Below are 11048 nucleotides of genomic sequence, written 5' to 3'. Positions count from 1 at the left end.
CACGTTAAAAAACAAACAAGGATATTGGGGAATTTTTCCTGAAAATTCCCCAAAGAAAACTGCTTGAAGTCAACACTTTACCCACTAATTCAAATTTGTCTGGTCCCATAAAACAATATGTCACTGTTCCTGGTGGAATACATGGGCAATCTGCCAAGGGGATGCCTCCTGGGAGGATATTTCTATGGGAAACCAGTCACGTTTAGGTGTTAGACACATGAAGAAAAATCAGAAACTTCACATAGCCAGCCCGTCGGTTGGGTGCAAACCGACGGGCTGGCTATGTGATGTTTCTACAACCAACTACCAGTGTTTTCGGTGATTTTATCTATTTGGTCACTTGTGGGCCATTTTTGGTTAAGGATTTCTAGGTTAATTTGTAGAAAAATTTACATCTGACAACATAAAATCATTTAAATTCAGTTTATTTAAAATTTACAAAGTAAATAGTTAAATACAAATTTCTCTCAACTGAAATATTGTTAACAAATTAAAAAACAAAAAGTCATTTGCAACAGAAAAAAAACCGATTTTATGGAATGTTCAATACAAATCTGATTATACAGATTTTTATGTAGCTATATTTTGCAAATGTAATACCTTAAATTGTCATTTTAACATTAGTATAATTAAGGGATGGCACTTCATCGTGGATGATTCGTAGGAACATAAAAATATGACTCGAGGATAACTTCCTTTAACATAAAAACACATATTAATAATTTGTTTATTTACAAATGTTTGCATGTGTTCTATTACTAATTTTCTTTCAAATAAGGTTTTATTAAACTATATAAAATAACAGGAAACAGATCACAGTTTTGTGTAAAATCAGAATTTTTGGCTCGTTTTTCAATTACTTTTTGCACTGAAGAGTACTATCGACACACAACTGTATGATGGGATTTTTTGATATATGGTTGTGATCTAACCCTAAACAAATCATTTAGCTCTCCAAACAATAAAAAATTCCTTCTTAAACTGACAAATTAAATATTTAAAATACAATAAATTACATTTAATGATATTTGTAAGAAGTTATTATTCTGTGCTGCAAAGCCAGCAAATGTGTCTTAAGGAAAAAGCTAATAATTACTGATCAGAAGTAGTACTGTGTTTTCGGGTGATCCACAAGACCTTTGATATAGCAGCATTCCTGGTGACAAGAATGTAAAATTTTCTTTATTTTTTTTATTTAGTTACAAACTGGGTTTTCTCCTTTAATTTGGTATGGGTTGTTCTTAGTTTTTGCTTATATATGTTCATACATACAATTAATATGCACATATTTAAATATCTTCAATGTAGCAGTGCAAATGACTATTATGTCAAAAGATCCTTGGATCATCCAGTATATTAAAACACATTTTAAATGTCTTAAAATAAAAATTTGTTTTTCTTTTTAGTGTTTTTGGCCTCAACAGAGTGGATATTTATGAAGGACCTGTGAAGTCCTTTAGGAAAAAGAATAATGAGTAGGCAACAAAAAAATAGGAACGTGGACTAGTATAATTTGAGTTTGATGTTATTAGAATGGCTACTATATAAAGGTGCTACCTTAATACGGTTAAGAAGAAGGTTGACTCTGTACTCCTATTTGTTCTAAGCTGGAAAATCTTGATATATCTGCGGAAATTATTTTGACAGTGCCGATTGAGAGGACCTGGTAACGTATAACAATATTTTTTTTGTTGCTTTTTATCATTTAATTTGCAAAAAATCCAAAAAACTTTACTTTGGAAACAGTAAACAGTTCACATAAATTTAACAATCACAAAAACATATATAAAATCCCATGATAAATCTGTGCCAGTAGCACGCTTTAATATTGTTCTAATATGACAATTTTACTGCTATTCCCACAAATGAATTTAATAATATTTTTTCTTTTGCACAGAGATGAATGACACTACAACCTCTGTATAAATATAAACTATATTAATTACAAACTGTGTAATTTTTTTCTATATTAAACTATATACTAGATTTCTTAATCGTATGAATTTATACATTTGCTGCATACGTTGACCTTTGCAGAATATTCGCATATGAATAACAAACTTCATTGGACTAGATTGCACTATGTAAATTTTTGTACACGTGCCATCCCTAAGATGTCATAAAAAACAATTACCTTAAATTTGGAATATTTAAAAATTATAATATAACAAAGTATAAATTGAAGATATTGACATGTTTGTAAAACATCTTGGCAAATATAAGTATTTACTACTGTATATTAAAATATATATACAGTAAAATTAGGGTGTACTTTTCAATAATTATATCAAACAGATTAATAACTAACACGTAAGTTTATAATTTCTATGATAAAAACTAAAATATAAAGGTAAACAACATTTAAAACGAAAAGTTCATCTCTAATTCAGACCTTATATTAAATTATGATTTAAATTTTAAAAAATTCATTCTTAAAAAGTATTCAGACAACAAAAACTCGAATGGTCCGAAAACAAAAGAAAACAAAGATACAAAACGTTCGAAATTCCAAGGATGTTCAATAATCACAATTTGTTTATGTAATGTCCCGATACTTAAGCAGTTACTTTGTTTAGATCTTTAACTAATCCGTTAATCGGTTTTGTGTGTCCATTGGCAATATTCGAAAATGATGGCTTTCGCCGGAGATCAAACAATGCGTCGGATTCGGAATCCGACATCAACAAACTCGATCTTTGGGTTTTAACTGAAAATTTAATGTTTGTGAAATTAGAAAAGATCGTGTTGACAGGCAAAAATTTATTTACGTTAAAAAATAATAACGGTTCTTACCTTGCGGTAGAAGTTCACGGTTATCTTTATCACTAAGTTCTTCCAATAACATATATTTATGTTTCTTTTTAGGTTTTCTGAACGACATTCTGTTTAAAATAAAAATAAATATTTTAATGTGGTATTTATGACATCAAAACGTAACTGCATATTCAATGTGAAACAATTTTCATATTGAACATAATTATTTTATTAAGGAAGCTTATTGCAAAATTTATTTATTAACTTTGACAATAAAATAATGCTAAAATTATAAATCTTTTATATTAATACTCTGAAATTACTGAGTAAAAGATTGTTGCTGATTTTGTAGTAAATCTTCAATTCAGAATATGTGTGTCTTCATTATTCTTTTATAATTCTGTCCATCAATCAGATAACTAGCAAATGTATATGATACAATTTACGAGAACCTTAAATTTAGAATGTAAAAAAAATGTCCTTATAAACCTTTTTAATCATACTAATTATGTGTTCAGCCAGGTACAAAATGTGGGGCAGCTGGATGTGATGAATGGGTCCTTACAGGGGCAGATCTAGGGATCTAGGGGCAGATCATTTTTAGAACCTAGGACTTATTGAAGTTCAACAGAATCCCATTTTTTGTTAATACAAACAATACTATGAATTATCATTATTATTATATTATTAATATTAACTATTTTTACTATAAGATAAGTGCTCATTGTTAATGTAAAATTATTAAAAATTTATTATGATAATTCAATTTTTGTGGGCCCAGGGCTTAAGCCCTATTAGTCCCTACATAGATCTGCCTGTGTCCTTATATATCTGGGACAGACCACCTCCAAAAAATTTTTGACTATCTGCATTCAGTCTGGGTTCCCAGAGCAATAGGCTGATCCCATAACCACCTTGCATAGGTGGGCATTTTTGTCAATCATAAAAATATTTGATTAATTTATAACTGTTATAAATTAATCAAGTATCTGGTTTCATTGATTAACATAAAAGAATGCATTTGTGATTCTATATTTTTGCTATATTTTTTGGAAATTCAGAGTTCAGCATTGATAAACACACATCATTTACTGTAAATAAAAGATTATTTTTCTGTAAAGTTTTATTTCTTTAAGGACTAGTTGTACAAGTTACTGTTTATACTATCAAATAACTATCCACGGAATAAATGTAAACCCTGTCACTCATTGCACAAATTACTTTAACTTGACAGATAGCTGAAACATCCTTCCAGTTGGGTTAGTACAAGCAACAGTAAAAAGATAGAAGAGAGAAATGCAGTGGCATGTGGTGACATTTGATGATAGAGAAGCTGTGCCAGCTCTGGATAGAATCATTGGAAGTGTTATACAATATTTTGGTGTTTAGCATCTATTAGCTAAACTGCATGAGGTTGGTGCTCTGTAAAGCACCTGCGCAAATGCATATAATCTGGCTGCTTTACACCATTCAAATATTTTTGCCGTGGAAACTATCCCGTATTTGACAATACAGCACTTTCATTCGGAATACGCGTATACAAATTTATATTTGATTATACAATAGCAATCTTATTTTTTTTTACATGTAGTATAGAAATTTGTAATAAGATACATAATGCAGTTATAATAAAATGTTAATTTTAATTAATTCAAAGTATATTAAAATATGAAAATAATCACACAATATGTATTTATATTTTAGAAAACACAAGGGAAACAGCGCTTCCACAGCTTCTATGGATGGCACACCACTGGAGAAATGAGTAAGTTAAAGCACATTCGAATGTAACTGTTCTTGAGAAAGGTTATTAAAAATAACCGAAAACGTTCGAATATTAGCAATAAACGGCTGTGTTTAAAAGGTATACTAGAGTCTATAGTGTAAGTTAAAGCATGGGACAGATTGAAATGTAAATGAAAACACACATCAGTAGATTTGCTAAATATTATCTACAGTATTTTAATATACACACTTTATTATGAAATTGATTAAAAAATTACATTGTATAACGTAAGAGTCATTCAGCTCTTACAATTAATGTAAACCTGCACCTTTTTAAATCAACATCTCTTCTTGAAACTTACAATTGATGTAAATTATACTGTCTTTTTTTTAATAGTCTGCCGATATTAGAATAAACTTCATTTATATAATCTAAATACAGGTTATCTATATTGGAATCAGAACTGATCATTCATCTTATTTCTTTGCTAACCCACAGAAAAATTTAATCATCGAAACTGGCCAGTTATCTAGCAATTTTTCTTTATAATTTACACTCATCAAGGGTAATCTTGCAGATTAAAATGCATTTAACCTTGAGATTAAAACTTGTGCAACTGTCCCTAAAATTTTCAACATTCCTTAATATACTTTTAACATAAATTTTAAAATTATCCATGATTTTAAAATTATCTCAAATACCAACTTGATTTTCTGTATTTAATTTTTGGTTTATTTGTAATTATTTCCCAGAACATAATGATAATAAATATTCATATTTACCTATTGCAAAATGATGCAATTCCCCATAGAACAGCAACTATTGCCATGAGGATAATAATAGGCACAATAATTACATATAAGACACTCCAATCTAAGAAAAACGAATAAATAAATAATTCACTTTTTTATATTTTAAGTAAAATTTAAAAGTATCAAATTAAGAAATTTAAAAACGATACCATAACTTACCACAGTTACTTTCTTTGTCGCCAAAATGAACTCTGAAAAAGTCTTCCATCCAAAACGTTTTACAGATGCAACGTTTAGTGTAAGAATCGCAAGATCCTTTGCCAGAGCATCGATTCTGACAAACTGTTATAAATTAAATAATTAAAGAAATATTTTAAGAAATGGTTGAATAATCAACAAAACAATATGAAGGAATTTTTGATTAATGAAATTATTTTTATTTTGAAATTTCTATACAGAAAAATAGAATTTCTTACTTATACGAGAACATACTTTAATTTATACATTAATCATATAATTTATTAGCTGCATAATAAATTTATAAATCTTGGGTATGGCCAATGCACGAATGGGTATGGCTACTGAAGCAAGATTTTTGGTCAATCTAGAGTTGAGTAAAAAGCAGTGGTGATATTCAGCGGGTTTGCACAGATTCGGCTGAACCCGTTGTTAAAATTTTCAGTTTTCCGAACCTTGTTAAACACACGAAACATTTCTCAGTGGTTTTGTTTTTTTTTTTTAAATATATTAAAATATACATATTATACTCTGTAATACTACTAAACTAGAGCCTTATACCCCGTTTGCACTGAGCATTTCAATCTAGATTGTGAGCAAGGTCAGGGACTATGTCTTGGTGCGATCTCTCTCGACCGTTTCAATCTCGACCGAAACGAGGTTTAATCGCGATTGATTCAAGAGAGTTCTTGAAACTAGATCCAGTCATAAGAGAGATCCCACAATCTCACGCGCGCGAGATAATACAAGATGGCTGTGAAACATGTGTTGGGCTATGGACAGCGAAATAAAAAGGATATTGTATTTCCAGAGATGATGACATCTGTCTATTATCGGCAGTGCTATTTGGGGTGAAAAATTTCTCTGCCTAAAAGAAAAAAGAAGAGAAAAAAAAAGGTCGACAGCACTAATATACTATTGCTACGTGGTATTCGCACAGAGCCCCTTATGTTCCAAATATGCCACTGATTATTAGATATATCGCAAGAAAAGGTATTGTATTTATTTCTAGCCAAAACTTCCATTTCGTTTGTTGGTGATTGTCAGGGAAAAATTTTCTGCTAGCGAACCCTTTGTTAACTATTTTGAATATCACCACTGGTAAAAAGGAAAAAATTCAAATTATTTTGGTGGTGTGGACTATAGTCAGCATAAAGTTGCTGAAGAGTTTCACAGGATGTATCAAGAATCTCCACCAAACATACACTGTGTTCTGAATGCAGTCTGTTAACTCTTCGGCATTCTCTCGCAGACTGGTCTCCACCATCAAAATAACTTGAAGTTTTTCGTCTTCGCATGACACCATGTTAAAAAATACACAAAAATTAACATAATTTCTAAGATTTCAGAGTTATTGGAGAACCTATATACATAATAATAATAAATCAAAATAAAATAGCTATTGTTTAAAATAGAAATGTTATGATTGTAATTTTCAATAAGTGATTTTAATTGGAAGAAAATATATATGTGTATATATATAAATTCTGGTTCATAAAGGAAAATCATAAAAATTCTAAAATAAGAACATATTTTGCTTTTGTGTTCTCGACCAAAATTTGTACATAGATGTTATAATTTTATTAAAAACTTAAAAAGTACTCAAATTATGTTATCTAATTTAATTTTGAATTGTGAAATTAAACGTTTTATCCAAAACATCAAAGCCAATAAATGTTTTAGGACTAAAATATTTTTAAAAAGAGTTAGTAAAAATTATATTAATATATTTTATTATCCTTATGATTTTATTCTATTCTTTTTGTAAGTCATCATCTACAGATCAATCATTTGGTACATTGATAATAAATACATAAATTAAATAACTTACCTACAGTATCAATACTTAGTACTGATGTTTCTAACAAACTATTGTTAGTTTTTAACTTTTTCTTCAATCGACTAACAACTTCTGTGCCAGGAACTAGCAGTGTCTGGCCGCTAGGAGATGTTCTTTCTACCACAAATATCATTGTTACTCTAAAACAAAGTATAAAAATATGCTTTATAATAAAATAAAAATTGTTAAAATTAGGCTTTGAACAATTAACATTTCAAATTCTAAAAAAGTCCAAGATTTTTATTTATTTATTAGTTGAACTGTTTTCAAACATGATAATATAAGTATTTTTAAACATATATATACAAAGTAGCCAAGTCTTGTCATAACAGGAGCTACATATCACCTATCAGAATATACATGACAACGGTATCCTCTATTGCAGGGATGGCCAACACGTGGACCGCGGTCGACCGGTTGACCGCAAAGGTTTTGAAAGTAGCCTTTAGGTGCGTCTTATAGTCCGTAGCATCTTATAGTCCATAAAATACGGTATTATACTAAAATTACAATTTTTAGTTAGTGTGACATCAGTCTATAAAATTTTATGTGGAATGGCAGGAAATTTCTGCGGACCAGTGTTGGTCTGTTGACCAAAGATTGAACAACACTGCTGTAGACAGTTTCAAATTAATGCAATTCAACTTAGAGAGGTTTTACTGTATTATATATATTTTGAAACATATTGTAAAAAATATAAATAATAGACTTATAGAAATATTGAAGTCTTCCTTGTCATCCTTAGTTGAATTATATAATTGAAGTACTGAAGTTATCACTTTTCTATAATAAATCTCACTGTTACTTTAATTTACTATTGCTTTATGTCCAACTAGATAAGTATTTATTTAATTCTCTTGACTTTATGAATGTACACTTAACCTTTAAACAGGCAACTGAAAACTAAGTGCAAGTTACACTTACAATCTGTGTATGCATCACACTACATAATAATTAGCAGACTAACAAAAATTTTACATGTGTAAGTAGTATATACTAAGTTTATACAAAAGGTTGAATGTGCTAAAACAATGTATTTGTGTGTGTGCAACTGTGTAAAATTTAAATTAATCAAAGGACAAACATAATGCATAAAGTAATGAGTTCATTAAAATTTTATGCTTTCATCTCACAACTTATTTATATAATTCATGGTAGAATGTAATATAACATAATATTCTTGACTAAATCGAAATAATACAATTATTTTTATAATAGAAAATTCCTTTTTGCTTTCTTTGCAGCTCACGTTAATAAAGATTTTTAGTAGCTTGTAAATATTTCAAAGAAAAAATAAGCAATAAGAAATTTTATAATAATAAATAATACTTCTAGCCCATGACTTTAATTTTATATTAATAAATTAATTTCTTAAATAGATATTTTGCAAAATAACTCTAATTAAAATCAATTTGAAATAATGACAAATAATTTCATAAATACCTGTTAGATTCTTGTCCGGCATACAATCGTAAGAAACGTACATGAACAGAATCACCTTCTCTTATCAGCAATTCAAGTTGTTTTAAAAGAGTATCCTTTAAAACATAAAATATTCATTTTACAAAACATCAATATACATTCCATATTCAACTTTCAAAATAGCCAGCCTCGATATTGTAAATATGTATCCATTGATTACGTGGAAAATGATCAAAAGTAAATTAAAAAGTATTAAAGTAGAGACAGAAATAATAGAACTGATTGAATTCTCTTACAGCAGTAACTAATTCGAAATAGATGGAAAATACTATACACAGACGGATGGGGTCCGTGATTGGACCAAAACCAGCAGAATTAATAATGGTGGATATAGATGAATTAATTAGCAGATAAATGGAATAAAATTCTACAGGAGGTATGTAGATGACATTTTTATAATATATAAAGAAACAGATATTACAATCGAAGAAATAACTGAGCAAATAAATGACATAAATAATACAATAAAATTTAAAATAGAAGAAAAAGATAACAGTAAGCAAGAAATAAGTTATCTAAATGTCACAATAAAAAGACGAGAAAATAAACTGGAGTTTAGATCCTTCAAAAAATCCTGTCCAATACAAACATCTGTAAAATATAGCTCTAACATACCACTATATATAAAACAGAACATATTTCAAATGGAATATAATAAAATAAAAAAGAAAACCAGTAAAAGCGTTAACATTCACAGGAACAACAGTATAATTGAGCTAAAAAGAAGTTCCTATTGGATGGATACCCAAGAAGATTAATAAAAAGTTGGGAAAGAAAAATAAACACACCGAGGATTCCAGCTGTTACAAAGCTATAAATTTATTAAATTGCCCCTTAATAAACTTTCCATTTTATAAAATATTAACATACTTGAAAAAAATTTAATTGGTAATTTTATTACACTATCAAAATTATTAAAATAAAAATTGAAAAATTATAAATAGTGTCATTTTAAATTATGTTTATCATTTTTTTCACTTGGTTTTCATTTTAAGACTAGTTTATTAACACCTGTCCTCAAATTAAAGGTGTGAAGGTTAACTGTGAGGGAATCGGAAGGAATTAAAATACTATACATCGAAAAATATTTTGTCGATGTTAGCCCGTGTGCTCTCAAATTTATGATATTGCATAACTAACATTTGTAAGACCTCAAAAGTCATGCAATAACATGAAATTTTCAATGTGTGACAAGAGAAAGACACTATGGGCATTGCAATTTAAGTATTTAAACATTAATTAATGAAGTAACATATGACAGCTTTGCGACACAAAAATGTCATTACCCATAACAGCAGAAAAAATAAGAAATAGTGATATATCGCCGAAACAGTTGAGAAAAGTGACTAATTTAAAAACAGTGAGAATAGTAATCTGTTTTGAGGCCTGAATAAATTATAAGATAAAATTACTAATAATTATATCTTAAATAATAATTGTAAATTCTCAATTAAATTGGTCACCTGCTGCCCTTGCGTATAGCTTTTCATGTCTGCATTAAGAACAATTTCTACTTGATCCATTAAATTTGATGGGTCTTTCACTATAAGGGATGCCGTGTCGATGGCAGAGGCACCCTGTGAATCCGTCACAATAAGCCTGAATAAGTATCTTCCGGGTATCATATTGATCAACTTTAAAACTGACTGGTTGTCGGAATTTTCTATAACATCCTAAAAATAACAAGAATAAAAGCTTAATTTGTACATAATAAACATATAATTATGATATACAATGTGAAATAGTTAGACTTACACCTGCTGCAAGAGATGTTTGATCACGAACCCATTTATATGATACTATACCGACATCATCGCTCGACTGATTTCCATTCATTATGACAACATCGCATGGAAGATAAACTGTTCTATCGCCACCCGCATTTGCTTGTGGAGGAGCATTTGCAGCTAAGCATTTCAAATTAAAAAAAATCATTACAATAATTTAATTAAAAATAAAAATTATATAATTTAACTTCTTAATAAACCTAATAATGTACATGTCATACTGTTTTCAAAATAAATTAAATTAAAGCAACTATAGAATAATGTAATTTTATCAAACCCTTAATCTGCATGAAACTGCAGAGTTCTGTAATGTATTGTTTGATTTAAATATAATAGTCACACATTATTATTAATTATATATGCAGTGATCCCTTAATTATGCAAACTCTACCGATGCAAATCTAAATGGAGGATGCTAAGTTTCATTAATTATATCTCAATAAGTGTGAATATTATAAATAAAAAATGTT

The 11048-nt window shown here is 28.8% G+C and overlaps 1 protein-coding gene across 3 annotated transcripts in view; it reads right to left on the bottom strand.

The window, feature by feature from the left end:
- Nucleotides 1-408: 408 nt before the first annotated feature.
- The window catches only part of LOC136977398 (dyslexia-associated protein KIAA0319-like protein), a 44404-nt gene continuing 33764 nt past the window's right edge, over nt 409-11048 (bottom strand). For all 3 annotated transcript variants that reach the window (XM_067272869.1, XM_067272884.1, XM_067272876.1), the window contains 8 exons: nt 10547-10698; nt 10255-10464; nt 8753-8847; nt 7301-7449; nt 5452-5574; nt 5263-5353; nt 2794-2882; nt 409-2707 (listed from right to left, as the gene is read on the bottom strand). In XM_067272869.1, the coding sequence (XP_067128970.1) occupies nt 2556-2707; nt 2794-2882; nt 5263-5353; nt 5452-5574; nt 7301-7449; nt 8753-8847; nt 10255-10464; nt 10547-10698 (1061 nt within the window). In that variant the 3' untranslated portion in view covers nt 409-2555. The remainder of the gene's footprint in view (nt 2708-2793; nt 2883-5262; nt 5354-5451; nt 5575-7300; nt 7450-8752; nt 8848-10254; nt 10465-10546; nt 10699-11048) is intronic.

This window comes from Centruroides vittatus, unplaced genomic scaffold, assembly GCF_030686945.1.
Source record: "Centruroides vittatus isolate TY-2023 unplaced genomic scaffold, ASM3068694v2 contig_1113, whole genome shotgun sequence".
Lineage (NCBI taxonomy): Eukaryota > Metazoa > Arthropoda > Arachnida > Scorpiones > Buthidae > Centruroides > Centruroides vittatus.
The sequence above is the reverse complement of the archived record's forward strand: the minus strand, read 5'-3'. Positions and strand labels throughout refer to the sequence as shown.